The 25105-nt window shown below is 34.6% G+C and overlaps 1 protein-coding gene across 2 annotated transcripts in view; it reads right to left on the bottom strand.

The window, feature by feature from the left end:
* The window catches only part of ipo11 (importin 11), a 207586-nt gene that overhangs the window by 78980 nt on the left and 103501 nt on the right, over window positions 1–25105 (bottom strand). For both annotated transcript variants that reach the window (XM_051117440.1, XM_051117439.1), the window contains 6 exons: window positions 20844–20877; window positions 20530–20570; window positions 20325–20441; window positions 14942–15055; window positions 9538–9653; window positions 1669–1745 (listed from right to left, as the gene is read on the bottom strand). In XM_051117440.1, the coding sequence (XP_050973397.1) occupies window positions 1669–1745; window positions 9538–9653; window positions 14942–15055; window positions 20325–20441; window positions 20530–20570; window positions 20844–20877 (499 nt within the window). The remainder of the gene's footprint in view (window positions 1–1668; window positions 1746–9537; window positions 9654–14941; window positions 15056–20324; window positions 20442–20529; window positions 20571–20843; window positions 20878–25105) is intronic.

Raw genomic sequence — 25105 nt, 5'->3', positions numbered from 1 at the left:
CTGCTATTTTCAATATACACAGTGCCCTTAATAATATATATATATATATATATATATATATATATTTTTTTTAGAAAATATGGGTTCAGATACTCAGCTATATATTTCATCAGGACCAGATGAATTATCAGGGTTTCTACAAACAAGTGAAATTTATGACTTTTTAAGACCTCTTTAATACCACCTTATATGAAAATTAAGACCTAAACCTGTAATGGAAATATACATTATATTACATACATATGTTTTTAATGTTTAATGTTAATAAATAAAATTAATTAATTAATTGTTGTCATAAACGATATTTATTACTACGACATACAATGAACTTTTCATACCAGCAGACCATATGCCACACAAAATACCCTACAAAAGTACCACGTCACTGAGATTTTTGGTGGATTTTTATTCTGAAGATATATTTTTATTAGTGTTCTGTCAGCTTTAACATACTTATATCTACATTCTTTTATTTTACTTTTTAGATGTATGCATTACCTTTCATGTCAAATTATTACAATTTATCAATAAATTCTATAGAGCTGTTACCAGTCAGATAAAATAATTTACACTGCAAAATTAAAACTTACAATAAATAATGTTATGAGATTAATGTTTTAAATACATTTATGAATATACAAATAAGAAATGTTGGGGGGAAAATGCATACTTTTAAAAATACTCTATCACCAGGTGATGGTAATTTACTGAATTGAGTAAGTCATTGAGTCATTCATTCAACTGATTCGTTCAAAATGCTGAATCATTCAGTAACAAAATCTGAGTGTTGCTTGGAGAAAATGTTATACCTTCTATACTTGTTTGAAACTATTTTCATTGGTGAAACAGAACAAAACACTAAATATTGTGTCTAAAATGTAAGTGACTTAACAACTTGACTAACTACTTGTCTACTGAACTAAAATCAATGTAGCATTTGCAATGGTGAGATTATTCAGCAAAATCCCTCAAAAGCTCCCTTAGTATGTTACCGAACTATATCGTGTTATAAATAAACTGCACAATTTGAAGAAAAAAAAAAGAGAGGAAAAAAAAATGAAAAAAGGAGAAAAAATCTTCTGTCTGTCCAATGATTGTAAACAGTCACAGTCCGTCAGACTAAAGATACTTTACCGGTAATGTGAGCAAAAATATTGAACACCCATCCAATCTGCATTTAAGACATTTTAAGACTTTTTAAGGATCCGCGGTCACCCTGATTATGTAAGATACTGAAGCAGAAAACTGCGAAAACTTTCAGAAGACAAATTGTATGAACCACTTTCATCAAACTTTAATGTTGCTTTTGCATCCTTTTTGGAGCTTAACCACTCAAATCTTTATTCACCTCCATTTAATTAAAAAGAGTGTCTAGGACATTTTTCATGTTTTGTGGGCCAGAAAAACAAACAAACAAACAAAAAACATTTGAGTTTGTAATGAGACAGGGATGAGAAAATATGGACAAATAATAAAAAAACATACCGTTTAAAAATTATTTCAAAGGATTGAGGTCAACAAGAATTTAAATTGAGAGTTTCAATTCGGCTAGAAAAGTCTGTGACCTGCATTTCATGGCATGTCCATTTGACAGTTAAATTGGCACTGGCTTTCAGCTTGATATTTAATTGAAAAAGAAAGTGGACACTTAAAGAGGCAACTACCTACCAAGTAGGGCGGACATATTCTGGAAGATCCTCAGAAGCTCAGGGGTGATGGCCGGGCTGTTCTCTAAAGTCACCAACCTGCATTAAGAGAAAGATCATGCCATTTAAACAGCCTTCATATAATATGCAATACCATTTTGCACTCAAAAGATGTTGCCTGGTCATCAGGACATGGAAAGACAAAAAAAATCCTTCAAATGACAGTAATATCACAATGAAAGAACTATGCTTTTAGTGTCCATGGAAACACTACAGCAGCATCAATTCATAAAAAGGCCTGCTACAAGTCAACCATCTTCCATCTTTAAACAAAACAGGCGATCTTTCATAAAAGCATTCCAGAAAATGAATGGATGCCGCTAGATTTGTTGAAGTGCTGCTATTTTTGATCCAGAGGCTACAGAGGAGTCTTTGTGCAGGTTGGGTTATTGTACAGAGCGACTCTCTTTGTCTTGATACAAGAGAGATAGAGTGACTCAGAGAAAATGATAAATGGACAGCGCGGAAGAACAACAAACCTAGAGAGCGAGTCTAAAGCCTTGAACTTAAAGGGGGCAAATAAACCCTCTTCAAAAAGATGAGCGAAGAGAATAAGAAGACTGACAGAACGGCAAGAAAAGAAATTCACTCAGAAAGGAGATAAAAATGGGAGAGTATATAAATTACAGCGCTAAAGAAGAAATCTGTGGTAAATACATAGCAGCGTTGAGCTTATCACAGACAATATCGATTAGCATGTAGGACGCACGGTTTAAACCCAGAGCTGGAGATGAATTAATTTATGCATAAGATTTCTCCTGACTCAGCGTCTTCTTGTAGCCTGACAGCACTGCTAAGTGTAACAAGTGGCACTTATATAAAAAAAAGAGTTGGCTTTGTTCCTCTGAGGCACGACTCCAATGATTCATGCTATCATTCGTATCTAGACAGGCAATTTGTCACACAAATCTTTTAAGCATTACATGTGTCACTGGCTGACAGGACAAAGCATCCGACAGGATGGAAACAGCCACTAACTGGGATCCCATTTAGATTGAGGGCAGTTAATACCATTGCAATGCTTTAGCTGTATTCCTGAGGTTAGAAATGATTTGAACAAAGATGACAAATGACTGAACTGAAATGTGACACCCATATCCTCAGTCATGCCATTGAAAGGTCAATGATTTAGGTAGATCTCAACCTATTTAAACCGGGGCTCTATGCTTACTTTTCTTTTTAGGAGCACTTGTGTTCGTAACTTAAAAAAATGTAGGAGCACAGTCAAAATTTCAGAAGTACCTTCTAATCAATAATCAAAAAATCTGATATAGGCTTCAAAAATTAGCCTTCCCATTACAAGGTGATATTTGACTCCTTAAAGTGATTTACAGGGGAATTTTGTTTTTACCTTTGTAATGGTATTTCTCTAACTTCATTAAAAGTGTCATCTTTCATGTCAAAATTTAAAAGAAAGACCAAGCAGAATAAGAATAAGTTACCAATCAAATTAAATCAGTATTAAAAATTAATTTGTACAACAGAGATGGCAGAGAAGAACACAAAAGTAGCTCGTGGGTGTATTTTCATATGTTTAAAGAGGCTCAGAGGTGGCATAAGTGCAATTAAATTCATAAATTCATGTTGAGATTAACGTTTTAAATATAAAATTTTGAACACAGAAATATTAAATGATTTAAACAACTGAAAAGATACTTTGAAAATGAAACTAAAACTGCCAATAGGTGGCGGTAATTCATTGATTTAATTACTGAATCATTCATTCATTTGATTCGTTTAAACAGCTGATTCATTCAGGAACAAACCAAGTAACTGTCTTTACAAATGAGAAATTGACTCATTGACTCACTAGATTCATTTAAAAACGCACGTTCCATAATAAACGAAACACAGCTGAGTTTAAATAGGGATGCGCAACGCTACGGCTCAGTTGTGACTTGTTTCAAACTATCAGGCAATAGTCAGACTACGTAAGTCACTTAATATTAACTTGTCTATCTGACTTGTATTAAATCAATATCTCATTTACAAACTCCCTTAAAAATCATTAAAAGCTGTCACTCATCTTAGTTCATCTAGAGATCCACAAGGATCTGTCTTAGGCCCTCTGCTATTTTCAATATACATGCTACATGTAAACGACCAGATGACCAGACATTTAAAGACATTATTTGTAGAACCAAAAACCTGTACACAGAGTCTCTTAGACTACAGTTTGCTTCTAGAAAGATGTACTGTCACTTCGTCAACAGTCAAAAGCGTGGGTGTTTTATTAGACAGCAATTCTAAAAAACATATTTTACATGCTACAAAAACAGTCTTCTTTCACCTTAGAAACGTCGCCATGCTACGGAATACGTTACCTGTTTCTGATGCAGAAAAGCTAGTTCATGCATTCATGACCTCTAGACTGGATTAACGTAATGCACTACTAGGCGGTTGTCCTACGTGTTCAATAAACAAGCTACAGCTAGTCCGAAAGGCAGCTGTTAGAATTACCAAGAAACTTAATCAGTAATCGGTAATGCACTTTTATTTCCCAGTACCTTATTTGAATTGCAAATTCATCCTTCTTGTCATTCCAATTCAGCTTCTAGTGAGGTGTGGCTAATTCAATTCTAATTAACTCTTTAACTGAGAGAAACCCAATTCACTTCTGAATTCACATTATGGACAATCACAATTTGTTTCCAGGACTGGGATGTAGGCATATCTACATTGGTTGCTGTAGAGATGTCGTAGGCATCAACAGTATGCCATCGGCAACCTTCTTGTACAACTGTGAGCAGCAAGCTAGCAGTATGAAGAGAGCTGACAGAAAGCTGGAAATTTGTCCTCTCCTTATGTTCACAACAGTGGCAAGCTGCAAACAAAACAGCATAAGAGCTGGAGGAGGGTACATGCCATATTATTCTGTGCTGCCCTCACCATCGGCATCGCTGAGCGCCGTGGAGCGCAGGGGTGAAAAAGCCACATGAGTCACGCATGGTTTTTGGAGCATTTTATGACAGATTTGAAGTTTTTACGCACTACGGTGCGTGAAACATGATGTCAAATACATCAGAGGTTTTAAGGGCAATAAAGACATAAACACTTTAATCTGAAAGACGTCACATGCATCTCAAAAATTCCTTCGCTCAGAGTAAAAAAAAAAAAAAAAAAAAAAAGATGAGATGTGAGATGTGAGAATGTTAGACACTTTAAAATGCAAAATAAAATAAAATATCCTCACAAGGCATATAACAGAATTCAGTCTTTACCAATGCAGAGGAAGCAAGTTTAACCAATAGGGAACAACGATAATTTTATGAGATGAGAAGAGATAAATCCATCACTGCAGTGAACTGAGATATCAGATATAGGATCCCACGGATATTTATATATATTATTTATATTGACAGAGATAGAATAATACAGGGATTAATACAAAAGTGCAGGGATATGGAGAGCAGACCCTATTAGGGTCACGGTGAAACACGGTGAATGTGAAACATAGGGAGTATAAAAGTAAAGCAAGTACTTCAGAGACATAAGTGAGAATATAATGGGAAAAAACGTGGGACCAGCAACTGTGTGGTTATGAGGGTGAGCAAATAATGACAGAATCATCTGAGTTTTGGGTGAACTATCCCTTTAAAGACAAGCAGCAGAATGTTTAGTACTATTAGTAGCACCCTATGATTTCCACAATGCGGAAAACGTAGACAGAATCATGGAATGTCACGGAATTTGCCTAATTTTGGATGAATTAATCAAAAGTAGATCAGTAGATAAGCCGCAAAAAACTATTTAAATATGAATCCTGCATGTATTGCGTGTCTCTGTGTGAATAAATGGCACAGACGAGCAGTTTCGTTAACTACACACATACGAAAGCGTGTGACGTTTGCGGTGTTTTTCAGCCTCTGCCACCTCAATTTAATAAGAGTAAGTAAAACTGCTCTGAGAGTCACTTTCTGAGCATTTTATCATTTCTTTTGAGGAAAAACTAACGTAATATCAAATACAAACAGAAACGTAGAGGTCTTCACAGCAATCCGTCAAAATAAAAGTTTGTTTGAACTTAAAGAAACCGTGAGAGAAATATATAACTTAATCTAATGATAGTACTACTACTACTAATAAAATTATTATTAAAACATTAATAATATTACATTAATAATAATAATAACTTAAATGAATATCTACCTAAATTATTTACAGGAAAATGTAAATACACGACACAGCATTTCTGAAAAAAAAATAAATAAATAAAAAAAAAAGTATAAAATAATAATAAATTATTGTTATTTTTTAATAAAATCAATGCTTTAGAATTTTTAGAATTTAATGAAACCATTCAAATGGAATCCAGAAAATCAAAATGGTAAACAGATTTTGGTCAAAATAAAACTCTTTTTGAGGAAAAAATAAATAAATAAATAAATAAAAAAAAAAAAAAAAAAATCATATGGTCCTAAAAATTGCATTTTTGTAATTTTTTTTAATAAACACTTTTTAATTTGTGTACGTTTCATGATTTCAATTAATTAGACATGGTTTTTGATTCATATTTTTTAATTTAACCATAAAAAAAAAGTCTAAAAGAGTCTAGACAAATTAAAACAGAATTTTGAAAAAACAAACAAACAAACAAACAAAAGAAATACAGAATTTGGGAAAAAATAAAATGGATTTCATAGGGCCCAATATTAGCCTGCTGTGACTTTAAGACTTACACACAATGTTTAACGCAAGGCTTTAAAGCACCTGCAAATAATGTACTTTTGTGATTGCGAATAAGTGGATTGTCTCATGAGTGTAACTCTACTGCTCAGTTAACATTTGATGTGAATGTATGTTGCGCTGTACAGTACATTGAGACGGAGGTGCCAAAACTGCAACTATTAGAATGTGCACTGTACTGTAGCACGATTGTACAATATTTCTTCAAAATCATCATGGAGACATTTTATTCAATCAAAAGTTATCATATTGCACAAATTTGGACGGTGGACACACCTACTCATTTTTTACCAAAGGTGTGTGTCATCTGTTATTGATCTATGACAGCCCACTATTTGAGACTTGTTCTCTGATCCACTCAAATTTTAACTTTTCATTCACTTTTCATGTAGAAACAAAATGTGTTCTCTTCTCATCTTGAGTTGATTGAACGTGGTCTTTTTAATCTCCACCAAATCGATCGTCCAATATTTTCAACTATATTATTAACTATCTGTGTGCTATTTTATTTTACCATTATTCCCTATGTCAAAGAAAAACAGATACGAGGCTGAAGCACCTATTTAAACAACAACTGATAGGTGTTTGGTTCCAAAACTGTACAAATTAATAAATTCGCCAATTCTAATAATATGGCTTTAAATCAAACCATCTTAAAGGGATAGTTCACCCAAAAATAATAATGGCAGTGAATGACTGTTGAGATTTTGAAGTCCAATAAAGTGCATCCACATGGCTTTGGGAGTTAAAAGGCCTTCTAAAGTGAACGGATGCGTTTGTGTAAGAAAAATACCCATATTTAAAACTTTATTTACCGTAATCTCTAGCTTCTGCTAACTGTCATATGTGGTGTTCCAGGAAGACATAGGACAATATTCATATTCAATCATTATGTCCTGCAAAATGATGATTTAAATGCAAAAGAAAAGGCATGGGAAGCAGTTTCCTCCATATTTTTTGTATCAGGTAAGTTTTAATTTAAAATGTTCGGGATAATAATGCTAGTAGTACTGTGTTAAATGTTTGCCACTTACTTGAGCAACTTATAAACTATATAAAAATCTGCATAGAAGTAATATTACGTTGTGTATACTGATTGTGTTTAGACTCACAGAATACATCTATGAAAGACTGTATTAACTGTACTGTGGACAATGCTACTTTCACAGTCACAATGCAGAAAAAAGTGCCTTTCAGTAACTTTAACAGCATTTGGATTTAAAATCAATATAATGGATAACCAATTGTTGTAGAAGCCGTGGATAAGTTGTGCACTGCAAATGCATTTAATGTGAAAGCACAAACACAGTGTGCAGCTTCTACACACAGCATATGTACTCCAAATGGATCAGTCAGTAGGCAGTAAAGTAGGCAGTACAATAATCACAGTCCAAAAATGAAAAAAACAGGCCAGTCTTGTTGTCCTGGAAATCTTTGTACTATGAAAGTACTAAGTACTTTGTACTATTAGTTCACTGCACAATTAAACTTTCCTGATAATTTACTCACCCTATGTCATCCAAGATGGACAGAAATTAAGGTTTTTGAGGAAAACATGCCAGGACTTTTCTCTATATAGTGGACTTTAATGGGGATCAATGGGTTAAAGGTTCAAATGCAGTTGCCATGCAGCTTCAAAGGGCTCTACATGATCTGAGCCAAGGAATAAGGGTCTTATCTTGTGAAACAATCCGTCATTTTCTTTAAAAAAAAAAAGTATATTTGAATGATTGTTCAAATCAGCTGATGATCAGGGCCGATTATATCCAGTTGATCAAAAGGCAGCGGAAAACCGTGCCAGGCTGCAACTCATACTGTGAGTGAAGAAAATCTCTTGAATTTAGGGCTGTCAAAATTAACGTGACATAAAGGCATTAACAGTTAAAAAATAGCGACATTAAAGCAAATAGAATCACCCGTAGTTCAAAGGCAGCATTACCAGATTCACCTTTTTATCTCTACACCAAACATTTGCAGCTCGCCTCACATCCAATAATCACAAAGAGCTCTTTGCTTTCTTTCTTCTGATAAGAAAAAGTCTTAGCTTTTAAATCCTGTACATTCAATCACAAAATACAAACAATGAATGCCATTTTGACACTTTTAAATGTGACGTAACAGACCACTATTGCACCTCGCAACTCTAGCACGACTCTCTTCCAGCTTAGTAAGTTATAGCGCAAAATACATATGAATGTAGATCATAATTATCATGTTGAAAGATACTGTAGGGCTTAACAACATGTATCATGTCTAACGAAAACTCTCAATCAGTGTTTAATTGAACGATGCCAATAAAACTAATTGTGAACAGTCATGTGACACTTACCTCAGAAAAGTTATCCGCTGTTCACAGTTCATTATTTAGCTATAAAACGACACTAAAGAGGAGCATTTTTACTTAGAACTATATACACTAGGGCTGTGATGGTTCCAATGACAACCACACCACTGCGGTCGAAATGCTTGAAATGCTTGCAAGCAAATGCTTGAAAGATGGATTTGTTGAAAGCAGGACAACAATAAAACAGTGGGCTACAAACTAGCTACAAATATGTTTTGGAGCAGCGCAGACCATGCACTGGCACAAATGCCACAATGTGAAATTTTATCGGCATCAGCAGATATTATTCTGAATAATCTTTATCGGCGCATCTTTACTTTTTAACCACAAATGCTCGTCTTGCACTAGCTGGACCGATCGTTTCATCTAATTTCACAAGATAAAACTCTTATTGCTGGGCTGAGATCGTGTAGAGCCCTTTGAAGCTGCACTGAAACTGCAGTTTGGACTTTCAACCCACTGATCCCCATTGAAGTCCAGTATATGGATAAAAATCCTGGAATGTTTTCCTTAAACACCTTAATTTCTTTTTGACTGAAGAAAGAAAGACATGAACATCTGGGATGGCATAGGTACACTGGCACTTGTTAACCTCATTTAAAAAGAAATTTATATGTCACCACAATTCATATTTGTTGACAAAACCCATTTCAACCATTAAAGCATAAACCCTTAATCCTATTAAGTCGGTCAGGTATGCTCAGACTTTTGACTGGAAGTGTACAAAAGGACCTAGGGATTGGGTTGAAACTTTTATTCCTAGGTTAAACATTTGGCTCAGGTACACTCTTGGAGACTTACCACAGCTCTAGACCGTCTTCCAGCAGGTAAACATGAGGGGGCTGAGAAACATCTGTGCTGAGCTGGATAACGGGTAGAAGGAAGGGATATAGATTCTTGCTTTCCGCTCCCAGGCCCTGAAACAACACAAAAACATTTCAACCCATCATACCAGCGCAAGGGAAAACTAATCACTCAACTTTTCAGCATAACATTTAACAAGCTTGGGCTTCCCCTACAAGTGTTTTAAAATCCCTGAACATTAGCTGTCTTACTCAGCCGTACCAAAACAACAGGGCATACGATGAAGATGCAGGCAAAAAACATTTGTATTCAGATAAAAATGTGATAACAGCTTGTCAAGGGAAATTCAAGGGAACGCTGCCAAAATGAGTTTCATTCCTTCTCATAGTCAAGCACAAAAAACATCATTATCTGACTGAATAGCAGCAGGTGTGATATTGTGTCAGCTTTCCCTGCTCTCTAGTATGGGAATCTCAAGATTACACCAGCAGCCATGTGTTTTTTTAGGGTTCATTCAAGGGCCCGGTCTTGAGAACAGCCTCGCTCTCCCCCGGGTGAGATACGTCCACTCAGCCTCTGACTGATGAGGGCTCATCACAAAGACCACCGCAAAGGGCTCTTAAGTTCAGGGCATGACGGCCTTCGACAGTCCGCTGATTCCGAGCTGTCCATCAAAATCACGGATGCAGAGCTCTGGGGGGCTCAGAGAGGGTAGAACTGAAGTATCCGTAGGATCCAGGTGAAGCTTTGTAACTGTCAATGGGCCAATGATTAAAAACAACAAACAAAATCCAAGGCCACCCACCGTAGACAACAAGAGTCATAACTTGGCAAGACGACAAGGTGTTGAGCAATGGTAGTTTGAAAGTTGAGTGAAACAATGAACTTTTGGCAAAAATTTGATATTTTTTTAAACTTAAAAAAATAGAAACCTTAGGGGTGGAAATGTACGCAACTGTCATGAAAATATAACGGTTAATAATATAATAATAATATAAAAAGATAAATATAATATATAAATATAATAATATAAAAAATTCTTAACAGATACACTACCAAACGTTTTTGAACAGTAAGATTTGTAAAAATTTTTAAAGAAGTCTCTTCTGCTCACCAAGCCTGCATTTATTTGATCCAAAGTACAGCAAACACGGTAAAATCTGAAATATTTTTACTATTTAAAAATAACAGTTTTCCATTCGAATATATTTTAAAATATAATTTACTCCTGTGATCAAAGCAAAATTTTTGGTATCATTACTCCAGTCTTCAGTGTCACATGATCCTTCAGAAATCACTTTAATATGCTGATTTTCTGTTCAAGAAACATTTATTATTATTATTATTATTATTATTATTATTATTATTAATATCTAAAACAGTTGAGTACATTTTTTAAGGATTCTTTGATGAATAGAAAGATCCAAAGATCAGCATTTATTTGAAATAATTTATCTGAAATAAAAAGCTTTTCTTACATTATACACTATACCACTATACACTTTGAAATCACAGGAATAATTTACATTTTAAAATACATTCATATAGTTATTTTACATTTATGTTTTTTTGTTATTTTGTTATGTTATTTATGTTTTAATTTTAGCCATACAATCTTCAAAAAAGAAAAAGAAAAAAAAGAGGGTTTGTTTAATTTCCATTTGATTAAAGATAAACTAATGTTTTGTGTCTTCATTTATTGACCAGGAAAAATTAAATGCACAAAACAGTAAAAAAGTAATAAATTTATTTATTTATTTATTTTTTTGATAAAGTGATGATGAAGATGCTTTCGATTATTAAAATTTAATTTAAATCAGTAAAATGGAAAACGGAATTTGGTAAATATAAAACTGAATTTCATTTCATATTTCTTGTCATTAATTTCACAGTGCCATTTTTAATAAATTGCTTTTAATAAATTGAGGGCGTTTTCTGATTTCAATTCATTAGATATGATTTTTAATTAATACAATTTAATTTAACCATTAAAATGTGGAAAAAGAATTTAATAAAAAAAACAGAGAGAGAGAGAATTTGGAAAAAAAAAATATAACAGAATTTGGGAAAAAACAAAACATTTCATAGGGCCCTAGTTGAGACCAGGTGTAGCCAACCCTGCTCTTCCAGCAAAGTGTAGCTCCAACCATAATCAAACCAGTGTTTTTGTTGTTAATTAAAATTATTTAAAATGTTTAATTAATTAAAATACTGCTGAAATAATATGAAAAACAAACTTAAAACCTTTAATTAAAAATTGAAATATTGCTTTGACAACTAACTGAAATAAAATAAGTTTATGCTGAAGAAGTAAAAAACTAAAACTAAAAGTACAACCATAAAGCAGCAGTTATATTATTATATCCACTATTTTGTTTACGCAAAAGAGCAATTCCAGCTGGCTCATAAAAATTTTTAGTTCACCAAAAATGTTCCCAAACAACACCTCTATCCATAAGACCAGGCAATTTTGCAGGCCACGGCATGTGCCAAGGCAATTTAGCTTCTGCAGGTCAACAAATCATATCCGAATGTTCAGTAAAGAGAGCATCCATTTTGAAGCATCTGCCAAAAATATGCTTTTGGGGATGGACCCATGATAGGGCCATTTAGGGATGATTGACTTTGAATGTTCACTGGTAATATTGTCTCTTCAGCATTCTGTGCCAGGCTGGAGAGCAGCAGCTGTGATACCATATGGCTGGCAAAGGAGGCCACAGAAAACACAAACAAACGCAAGGTTAATAGCAAACTGTTGATGGCGGGTGGTAAGATATGCACACAATTGATAGTTTCCTGAAGGACTGCTGGCATTTTAATATGCAAATCTAAGGACTCCACCAAAAAGAAAGAAATAAAAAAACAAAGAGAGCTGGTCAACTAAGCTGGCATAAGTGGCGGATCTTTGGAAGTATGCAAATTTCGGCCAAGCCTTGGGCGATCTTTTAGATTGAGCCTGTGATTTACAACAACTCAAGATGCTGTCATGAAGGGTCTTTAATGTGAGTGGGAAATGTTAATATGCAAGATGTGGTTACTGAAGCACAGAGCACTTTCAAAGACAAAGAACAGCTCATTCAAGCTTATGATTACTCAATAACTCTCCTCAAAGGAATCTTTATGAAATGACCTCAAAATTTAACATCAACTCTGATCCACGCCAGTACAACTAACCATTTGTACACAGAAAAGAAGTGCCAATTGCAGGCACCTGATGCTATTTAACTGGCAGCATTTCTACAATTTTCACTGATATTGCAAGATGGCAGGCTGCTCTGAAGTGACTGAAACCCTGCAACAAAAGGTTGTCCAAATGAAGACGATGACCCTTTTAGTCACTGCAAGAGAAGTTGCTCATTCCACATCTGTGATTTCTCAAATACTGCAGGTTTACAATGACACTAATTTATTCAAGTCCCTCAAAAAGGCTGGTCATCCACGTAAGACAAATGCACAAGACAAGACAATGCTGAGACTCTCAGTGGGGAATCGGTTCAGCACTGCAGCTGGAATTGCTTGCCAGTTCAGAATCAACATGTTTAAGAGAAGTCGGACAGACTTCTGCAGTGATCAAACCTCTCATCAGCAGTAAGAATTAAAAGGCTAAGCTCACTTTTGTTGAGGAGCATGTTCACTTGAATTTCACTTCAGTGATGAGAGCAAGTTTAATTTATTTGAGTCTGATGGGAAACATTTTGTACAGTGTCAAACTGAGGAAAACTGAACCCCAAATGCATTAAGAAGTCAGTGAAAGGTGGAGGAGGAAGTGTCATGGCTTGAGGGCTGTTTTCTGCAGCAGGATTTGGGCCTCTTATACAGTTACATGGCGGGGGGAAAGCAAATGTTTATCTGAACCTCCTTCAGCAACATGCAAAATAAAGGTTTCTGTGGTATACATACAGCTAATATTCCTTCAAATTTTGAGCAATCAAGATTATCTATAGATAGGTATATGACTGTATGATTCTGAGATCCATCTATTCACACAGAGGACAACTGCGGAACTCATATGCAACTATTACAAAAAAAAAAAAAAAAATATATATATATATATATTCTATATATCAAGTATATATATATATATATATATATATAAATAACCGAAAGAAACACAATGCATTAAGAGCCAGGGGGTGAAAACTTTTGGAATTTGAAGATTAGGGTAAATTGTACTTATTTTGTCTTTAGGCAAACATGTAAGTATCTTCTGTAGCTTCTAAAGGGCAGTAATAAATGAAAAAAAAATAGATATTTAGGCAAAATAAGAAAAATATAGACATTCTGTTCAAAAGTTTTCACCCCCGGCTCTTAATGCATTGTTTTTCCTTTTGGAGCATCAGTGAGCATTTGAACCTTCTGTAATAGTTGCATATGAGTCCCTCAGTTGTCCTCAGTGTGAAAAGATGGATCTCAAAATCATAGTCATTATTGGAAAGGGTTCAAATACACAAAAATGCTGAAAAACCAAAGAATTTGTGGGACCTGAAGGATTTTTCTGAAAAACAGCAAGCAGTTTAACTGTTCAGGACAAACAAGGGACTAATATCACTAAAAAAAACAAACAAAAAAAACAAAACAGCTGTGGATCATGTGTATGTAAACTTTTGAACGGGTTCATTTTTATAAACTCAGCTATTATTTTTCTTGTGGACTATATGTAAATGTACTTTATTTGAAATATCTTCTTCAGGTCAGTACTAAATAAAAAACTTGCATTTTGAATGATCCCTCTTATTTTGGTAAAATAAATAACAAAATAATTAACATCTGCAAGGTTTATGTACACTTCTAGTTCCAACTAAGTCACAAATGGGCAAAAAGTGTGAAAAGGGTTGTTCCTGCATCAGCAAAGTGTTGCTCAGTGGAGTTCTCAGTTAAACCAAGCTCAAGTTATTCAGCTACTGCTGCCTCCGGATGGTTTAAATGTGAGTGTCACTCATCTCCTCAGGGGCCGGAGTGACACAGAAACTGCTCCTGATGCACGGAGCAAAAAAAAAAAAAAAAGAAAAGTGAAAAAAAGACTGGATGAAATGAGCAGCTTGTGGGATCCCATGTGGAGGAAGATGAAGAAGCACTGTGGCAATTTTCAAATACACCCATCAATAACAAGCCCCTGTCTGCATGTGTGTTCATACTCTCACAGCAGGAAGGGATGAAGTGTATCGTACAAAAATAAAGGTCTTCTGCAAGTATCAGAAAACCAGAGAAGTGCTCAGCAGGGCTGGAGGGCATTTGCTCATATTCACAGACGACGACGGTGAAAATAAGGCCCCCATTGGTGAAGGTACGCACATCACGTTCAAGTGAGCACTTGAAACACAGACAGAATGCTAAACACCTGACTCGACCGTTTCAAAGGCTCGTTATCTGTTTCATTCTTGGCCCCGCGGGTATGTCGTACCTGTACGAGATGGATGAGGGTAGTGAGAATGGCACAGCGGAGCATGTTGTGTTCTTCTGACTGCTTCCAAAGAAGAGGAAGGTACTGAACCAAACAGCCCACGTAGGGTCGAATCTAGAAGAGAGACCGGGAAAAGTAAAGCATTGATCTCAATTGCCACGGAGAGCACACACACAGAATAAATATTTGTTGCAATGCAAAAAAAAGAAACTAAAAACAGGTCAATAAATTATGAATGAAATGAAACAAATTCACAAACACATACATTTAAAAATAAAGAATAAGAATAGTAATAAAAGCGTTTTACGTTATTTTTTTTTTTTAGTGAAATATTGCAACCATTTATACGGTCTGACAATGTAAAATTATTCATTTATGTTTATAAAAATGTTTAAATAACCATTTATTATCATGGTTATTATTCTGTTTTTCTATGAATAGCTCTAAAATGTCATTCATCAGTACAAAAGTTTGTTATTTAAGTGATACTGGTCACTTTCACAATAACTTTTGTGGCAAGAGCTACTTCAGTTTTAGTAAGCGCTGTGTTGCAGGTTTTTATTTTTATGCTGCTCTTGCAATTTATACTGCCTTGCGATCTGGTACCTGATTTAATGAACAATATTCCATGAATTATTCCTACGGATTACATTTTGAATCTCTGTCTAAATCCTTCATCACATCTCTCTCCCAGTCTATTTTCACATAGGTAAGTTAAAACTTTATATTCTTCACTTTAAATTCCTACTAGCATGCTTTACTGTAGGAATGCTACTTAAGCAGGGAAATGCAAAAGAGCAGACACCTTATTTTTAACTGTCAAACTGACAGAAAGCATTTTGAATTATGTCAACGCATTTAAAATTCTGTATATTTTTGTCTAATGCAACCTCTGCCAGCCTCGTATTTTATTAATGAATGAATGAATGAATGAATGTGTTTAATTTTATTTACATACAAATGTATGTGCTGGTGTGATCTCATCAGTGTTTCCAGTGTTAACTTCTTAATGATGTTTACTTTACATGCAAATCTCTAACATACTTAACACTTTCTCACTGTAATTGGATGAGGTGGTTTAGCAAACATGCACTTTGTGTTTTTTTTTTGCTGTTGAGCTCTTAGCATTTTGGTGCTTTATCAGCATTTCTTCCGCTTAAAGGAAAGCAGTCTGTCACTGTGCACCACTCACTGACATTAGCATTTGCATATTTTGGTGTTTTGCTTTACGATAAAATTAACACAGAAACATCTCTGAATTAACTGCATTTTCATCTGATTACTCTGTTAGCTAATACCCTTTAAATATACTTTTATGCCCTGTCTGCACTACAAGTGACAGGCTTCACATAGGTCATACCATAATTGTTTTTACGGCTGTGCCTTTAAGACAAAACAACAAATGAACTAATGAACAAAAGAAATGTGCTGAATAAACAATTAAAAGTTAATTGCAACTTTATTTCTTACAATTACGACTTCAGATATTGCAACTGGGTGAAATAAAGTTGCAATTAACTATTTTTTTTTACTCTAGGTTGAAATGGCTACAACACATTTTAATTGTTATTGTTTCTTGTAATTGTGGTTTTATATCTCACAGCGTGACTATTTCTAATTTTAACTTTCTCTCACTATTAGGCAGAAACATTACTAATGCTATGATCCATCAGGAAAACAAAAAACAAAAAAGCAGAGCCGCAGGTGCTACTAACAGACAGGGACTCTGACAAACTTTTATAGATTTTACTCTCATATCGTTGGTTCTTTTGATGATTAGGAATAATGATATCTACCCAATATTTTTTCTGAATGGCCTGGTTTTTAATTTCTGATTATACAGTAGGGTAAGGCTGTCACTTACGATTATTTTGGCAATGGAGTAATCGGTGGACTATACTGATGATTAATTGAGAAATGGGATAATTACAATAATTTTCTGGGGGTAATAAAAATAGACCTAAGTGAACAACAGCCTTCAAAATTACTTAAAATAAACATAAAATTACAATGGGGTAATACTAATTAGTTCAAATTAAGCATCAACAGCAAGTAATTATATGGTTTTATTGAACAAAATTGTTAAAATATGTTAAAATACAAATGACTGCAGAGGGTGCCAACGGCTTGACCACTGTTTTTACTAATCCTTGTTTAATATTGACTAAACATTTAATTAAAATGTCCACTTAATCTTTAATATTTTGCCATTTCTTTATGACAGAAATGCTCCAGCCACTGAGATTTCTTGAATATTTGGACGATGTCTAAACTCAGAGTAAAGATTTAAACTTATTTTAAAATCGCAATGAATAGTTGGCATATTAAGAAAGATATGGACCCTTTTCACAAGACTGTGATGATGTGTTTCAAATAGAGGTTGACCGATATATCGGTTTTGCTGATTAATCGGCACCGTTATTTGATTGGCGGAACTATCGGTTATCGGTAAAAATTCATACCGATAGTTTTTTCCGGGTTGGGTCTGTTGCTGGAGCCGCTGAGAAGGTTTTCATTTTACAGCAAAGTCCCTACAGTCTTTGTTATACAGCATGAGAGCGGCCTCTAGTGACGGAAATCATTGACAGCACGTGCCGTTTGTTTAGACACGTGACACTGCGCGCTACACAGAGCAGGACATCTCAAAGGCGGATTTAAAACATCAACAACGAACCGGTGTGTACAGTATATTGTAGTGCATGTTTTCATGTCATTACTAAGTGATGAATTTGTTGCCTAGATGCTGCATTAGTGGAAAAAGGACAGCAGTATACTTTTGCCCATTTGGTGATCAAATAAAGTCTTGTAGACCGCCACTTGAATCGAATGTGACGCGTCCCAGTGTGTGTGATACCGGATAGCTGCGAGTTCTTCTAGACACTGGGCTGCACTTTTGCCCATTGTGTGACTAACATATTTTTATGTTTTGATTAGATAACCACAAATGTTCTAGAACTGAAGCAGTTAAATTGTAAAAGTACACAATATCCATATGTATGCAATTTCAATACTGTGGCCTTTGTGTAGATATTTAAAGATGGCCATCTTTAGCTTGATTGTTGATGTAATGGTAACACTTTACAATGAGTCCATTTGTAACATTAAGATTAATAAAAGCTGTAGAATAGAAGTATTGCTCCTTGTTAGAGTGTTAATTTCAGCATTTACTGATATATTTAAAATATTTTAGTTGCTTTTGTTAACATTAATGAACAGTGAATGATCAATGAACTGTAATGATCAATATATAATTAATATTAATATTTTTATTCATTTACAAAGTATGGTTCAGTAGGCTTTTTTTTTTTTTTTTTTTAAATAGTAGAGCACAATTTATTTTACGTTCAGTATCCATTTTAAAAACTATCAGTCGATTAATCAGTATTGGCCAGTGTGGTCCAACCTAGTTATCGGTATCGGTTAAAACCAATATCGGTCGACCTCTAGTTTCAACGGTCATCAGCATCGTAAATCCTCGAAAGTTTTTTAGATTTTGATTTAAAAAAATGTGTATGCATTAATAACACTATAATTTGTATTATCACCTCTGCATCAAATTACAAAAAAATTGTTAATGCTAATGTGAGTGTGTTTCTAATGTAGTGTCTATGGGAGGGACAGTAAATCTATTTTTTTCCCCCCCTTTTTTTTTTTTGAAAGTCATGAAAACATCGTGGAGTTTTTCTTTTGCAAATGGGAATGCAAAAAATATATCTGTGGTACTCTCCCATTCACTGTTCTTTAAGTTAACCCAACTGTGACAACTTCCACTGCTAAGAACCCTGGAAATGTGAAAAAGGTCCATTGATGTATTCTCCTGTGTTTGCGCAAGTTTATAAATTATTTACCTTACAAATCTGATGAAATGGCAGACACTGTGTTCCTAAATGAACATTACAATAAAACCCAAACTCAAAGCAATATGCAGAGATGAAGTTTAAGATGCTTCTCGCATGTAAATGATAACAGTTCATGTGGAGCAGCATTTACTGCAAACGGAGCCGCTCTGAGATGCACGTGTGAAACCTAAATGCGTGCAAATAATTAAAGAGCATATGTTAAACCTGCCTCGCATATATTTATTTGACTGAATCGTACTGTTTATGAATTCACAATAGCATTATACTTTATTATGATTTTAAATGGGTTTGATATAACATGCAGCCTTGGAAAAGGTCTAATAACACCTTTCATGGATTCTCGCCTGTGAAATGCCCTACTTCCGGTATTCTGATGGTTACTCAACGCGGACAAAATGCAATTGAGGACTTTTTTAAAAATCGAGAAATCAGACTGAATCAAAAAATCATGACAGCCCTACAATAGGCATGATTTTTGATCATACCAAAGACATCATGTGTAAAGTGGATGATCATCTGTCAATGTGTTAGTTAAACAAATGTCTGCATTTCAATTTCAATAAATTACAACATTCTGAAAGTTACAGTGCGTTTTCATAGTACAAGGAACTCTCATCCCAAACGATCAAGAACAACATGATTCTTTGAAGGAGGACTGTAAATACGTGAGAAAACTAGGAGAGAGATTACAAACTGCTCCCAAAAAATTGATTTCCAATATTTTGTGCCTAGAACATTCCACATAGTCTTTTAAAATTGGACAGCCAGTTGAGATTTTATACCATGAGTGACGTAAGCTTTAACAAAAGGTGAAAAGAGCTAATCTCCGGGATGAGGAACTTAGGAGAAAGCAGTTAGAGATCAAGGAGCGCATGATGGAAGAGCCATTATTTCACAAGCAGCGAAAAAGGTAAAAAGACTAAAATGTCAAAAAGATTTGTCAAAAGATACATTTCTGAGCTCGTAATGACGAAAAATTGGAATAAATGTTCTCCTAAGGTGGCACGGCGGCACATCTGCATGAACAAAAAATGGATGGACGTGCCGCATTAAAACACTTTCATATTTAATACTGGTCATTTTACTAATCTTTAAGCTATCCTATAGGGCAATACCGAGGAGCACTAAATCATTCAAAAGAGCATTAAATATCTCCTGTGCTCCACAAAGTTGACACGGAAGGTTACTTCTGAAAGCTTTCAACGTACACACGATATGACCGTCTGTAATTTATGCACGTTTGACTGAACGAAGCTTAAATCACGAGCTTTGCATTCTAACATGACTAAAATAAATGTCATTCATCAAATGGCTCAGAGTCAAGGCTCACGCAATAGCTAAAGGTTATTTTCAAAGCAGGTCGTGGCCTTGTCCTCGGTCAGTGTGGTTTGGTAATGATATGACATCAATGTGTGTCCTTCAGTGTGAAAAACAACAAATAATGGCCTGAGGAAAATCTAGAAAAGCATTTGATTGTGTGTTCGGATGACTTGATATGACCTCTCGGAAGGGTTGAGGCTCACCTGGATGCTGACTCTTTCGATGACGCAGGAAATAACGTGGAGAACTTGCATTTTGGTGTCGCATTCGTTGACCTGTTGCAACAGCTGGAACAACAGGCCGAATATGGACTCCAAGTACTAAAGAGGAATAAAAGAGTTGTTAATGAAGACCTTTAACTCAACAAACGACGTCAAATGTTCAAAATGTTTAAAAAACCAATCTTACCGGTAAGAACTGCTCGGTTCTGAACTCGAAGTCATCCACGGGTAAGGCTGAGTTAAGTATAATGACTGCAGGTGAAAAGCAGTGACCTCTTAAACACACACGATTATCTGACATGCAGATGAATGAGGATGAGAGTGATTAAAGTAATCATATGACACCATGCAAACAAGTGAGTGTTGTTGAAAGGCTATGGGTTAATTGGCAAACTAATTACAAGAGTGCTTAAATGCGTCCAATTAAAGCTGACAAACGACCAGCCTCGTGTAAAGTCTGTAAACTACGACGGGATTAGCATCAGTCAGAGGAAAGGATATCCAGCTTTAGAGTTGTGGCTGTTTCGATGCGAACCTGAAACAGAGAAAAATTACATTATTATACAAAAATTAATAAAGCATGATCTGAGCTGTGAAGTATGAAATTTTAATGCTGAAGTGTGTCGTTTCCACACCAGTAGTGGCACCAAATGAAATGGAAATAATGATTCAGATTCCACACCTGCATTTCTAAGACTTTTTTCACTGGTTCATCATTACTGGGTTTTTAAAATAATTGTATGTCAAGAACATTAATATTAATTAACACTTCCATGAATCTAGTCAGAAAAATTGAATTTTTACTGTATAACGCAGAACGTCAGGGAATTCACCAAATTCTGGACGAATAAATTAAAAGTAGGTCAGCACACTTAAATCAAAATGCAATATGGGCTAGTGTCTGAATATTAAGCAGCAAAAAGACTATTTTAATATGAATTTTGTATGTTCTGTGTGAAGCACACGTGACACTTGTGGTGTTTTCAGCCTCTGCTGAATACTCTTCATATACTAACAGAAACGTAAATGTCTTCACAGCAACCCGTCAAAATAAAAGTTCAGCTTAACTTGAAGAAAGTGTGACAGAAATATATTACTTAATGCAATTATAGTACTACTGCTACTCCGCACAGCCAGTTTGGCACAGAATTTGGTAAAAAATCATATTTCAAACATATTTCAAAGCAACTTAAAAATGTTTTTTTGTTAACCTTTTAATGCATTGCTGTTAAATTGCATTATTTTTATGATTTAGACATGCTTTTTGATTGATGAAATGTAATTTAACCATTAAAACAGAGTCTAAAAAATTAAAATGGAAAAAACAGAACCCAGAAAAATTTAAGTAAATTTAATTTTTATGGAATTTGGAAAAAAAAATCAAATGGATTTTATAGGGCCCTAGACTGTAGGAGCCCAAGTGTTTGCATATACTAATGTTTTTTTTTTTTTTATTTTGAAAGAAATTCATTTAATACTTTAATTTCATCAATAAAATATTAACTAATATTAATATTTTTGTTAAACTTTTATTACATTGCTAATAAATTGTGTCATGATTTCAATGAATTACACAATATTATGTAATATATTACCATATTATGTAATTTAACTATTAAAACAGTGTAGAAAAATGAAAATGGAGAAAACGAAATCCAGAAAATTTAAAATGGAAAAAACTGAATTTGGAAAAAAAAAAAAAAGAAATGTAAAATAATAAAAATACATTGAATTTCCGAGGGCCTACACCATAGGATTGCAAATGTGTCATTTCAACACTGATAAGAAGAAACGTTTCTTGAGCAGGAAATTAGCCTATTAGAATGATTTCCTTAAAGTCTATAAAAAAGTAATTTGTGAAATGTAATTTTTAAATACTTCAATGTAATATTAGGGCTGCAACGATTAATCGAACGATGTTGTGAGGCGAGTTTAGTCAATGAAGCCGGTACGTTGATTAGTAGTAAAGCTCCATCACGTGCGTTCAGCTGGAGCGGCAAGTAATACACAGAGCCGTAAAGCACTGACAAGCTACGCCAAAATCGCGCTCAAAATCGAATTCGATTTTGCGGCCGATTTGGCGTAGCTTGTCAGTGCTTTACGGCTCTGTGTATTACTTGCTCTGTGTACTGAACGCACGTGATGGAGCTTTACTACTAATCAACGTACCGGCTTCATTGACTAAACGCGCCTCACGACATCGTTCGATTAATCGTTGCAGCCCTATGTAATATTTGTTAAACTTTTAATACATTGCTGTTAAATTGTGTAAGCTTTATGATATCAATGAATTAGACATGCTTTTTAATTAATAAAACGTAAATCAACTACTAAAAGTCTAGAAACATTAAAATGGAAAAAAACAGAATCCAGAAAAAAACGAATTTGGAACAAAAAATAAAATGGAATTTGGGAAAAAATAAAACCGATTTCACAGGTTCATAGTTAGCATAAACTAATGTTTTCTTCCCTTTTTTTTTTTCCCCAAGAAAAAATCTTGGAAAAAAAATCAGTGTTTTCACAAAAAATATTAAGCAGCACAACTCACAATAAGAAATGTTTCTTTAACAGTAAATCAGCATATCGGAATGATTTCTGAATGTTTATGTGACACTAATGGCTGCTGAAAATTCAGCTTTGACATCACAACAAAATTAAATTACATTTATCAACTATTTCAAAATGGAGAGCAGTTATTTTGATATATTATAAATTACATTTATCAGACTTTTAAAAAAATCTGTCACTATATCAAATAGGTAGTCCCACCACAAACCTAGGTGGTCTGCCAAACTCTGGCTTGACCATGGTACACTGCGGCACACTTCAGGACGTCTGCGTACAGGTGGCTTACTTCTAGTTTTCTCTGCACATTAAACTGGGCTAGGAAAAACTATTTTACACGCTTCACCTCCAAAGAACTCTTTCAAAGGACAGCCATTAATTTCACCTTAAATCAGTGTGGTACATGTTGACAAGAGACCTCTAAGCCTACTCAAGTTTCCTCGACATATAAATCTTGAGAGTTAGCCTGTAACCAAAACAAAATTAACATCATTAAAAGGTCGTGCCGGTATGGGATAACGGAGGAGCCTCAGGGTGTTAGTAAGGATCGCATAAAGAGTACGACTCAAGCAGGTGGCTAATGACAGACCCCGCCACCCTCTCACAATGATGTATTACACCGGCTGATGGGACAGCATGCTGCGCTCCACAAACAGGTTTATAACGAGCTATAGCTGCAGATGATGAAATTTCCCCAACACATCAAACTTAATGATCAAGCAATTTTCTGAGTAATAGCCAAAGGGCCTAGAGCAATGCATTTATTAAGTAGTTAACTGACAAAGAGCCAAGACATTTTGGTCTGATTCATCTTCCAATACTTCTTTCATTAAAAGTCTGTTTACAACAGACAGCTGCTTTGTTGCATCACCAACCGCCGCTGTCGTTCACGTTAATGGAAATGCTGAAAACTCTCAATTTTGATTACTTTGTTGTTGCATATACTAAAGAAATACCAGCATGTCAAATTAGGGATACTAGCCAAGGCTCTACAGTGCGACCATTGAAGACTACTGTGTGTGACTATAAAAAAATATTTATGTGCGACTGACTTAATCAGCATATTTGTGTTTGTGCTGAGGGGAGCTTCAAAGGTTTCTACGTGTTTTTGCACCGTTGAGTAATGTATCACAGACATATCTCACAAATCCTTTCATAAACGAAGTGTAGAGAGAGTGTAAATAAGAGATTCAGTGCAGTGTAAAAGTTGATTATAATGGAACTTTGAGAGATTGCGATGAACTAAGATGAGTGACAGCTTTTTTTTTTTTATACTTAAGCAAGTTTGTAAATGAAATATTGATTTAATACAAGTCAAATAAAGAAGAAGTTAATATTAAGTGACTTACATAGTCTGACTATAACACTATTGCCTGATTGTGCTCTTTTTCTTCATCAAAAATAGCTTGAAACAAGTCAACTAAGCCGCTGCGCATCTCCATTTAAACTCAGCAGTGATTAATTTATGAATGAACGTGCATTTTTAAACAAATCTAGTGAGCTAATGATTCAATTTCCCATTCATAAAGAGAGTCACTTGGTTTATTCCCGAATGAATCAGCCGTTTGAATGAATCAAATGAATGATTCCGTAATAAAATCAGTGACTTGCTGCCACCTACTGGCAGTTTTAGTGTCATTTTTAAAGTATCTTTTCAGTTATTTAAATCACTTAATATTTCTGTATTCAAAATTTTATATTTAAAACATTTATCTCAACATGCGTTTATGAATTTGACCGCAATCATGCCACCTCTGAGTCTCATTAAACATGAAAATACACCTACAAGCCACTTTTGTGTTCTTCTGTGCCTCCTCTGTAGTACAAATTAATTTTATTAATACTGATTTCATTTGATTGGTAACTTCTGTAATTACTCTGTTTTAATTAGAAATTTTAAAAAGCTTAAAAAATATAAAAAAAAATGAAAGTTAGAAAAATGCCATTACAAAGGTAAAAACAAAATTCCCTGTAAATCACTTTATGGAATCAAATATCACCTCATAATGGGAAGGCAATTTTTTTAATCAGATTTTTTGATTGATTAGAAGGTGCTCCCGAAATTTTGACTGCGCTGCTAGCTAATATTACGTACATAACTAAATAATTACACTGCAGCAAGAAAACAAGGACACCTTAATATAAAGTGTATCAAATAATTCTTGTTAGATTAACAAAAGCATGTTAGATGAAGCTAT

This window comes from Labeo rohita, chromosome 8 (genome assembly GCF_022985175.1).
Source record: "Labeo rohita strain BAU-BD-2019 chromosome 8, IGBB_LRoh.1.0, whole genome shotgun sequence".
In the NCBI taxonomy this organism is placed as follows: Eukaryota; Metazoa; Chordata; class Actinopteri; order Cypriniformes; family Cyprinidae; genus Labeo; species Labeo rohita.
The sequence above is the reverse complement of the archived record's forward strand: the minus strand, read 5'-3'. Positions and strand labels throughout refer to the sequence as shown.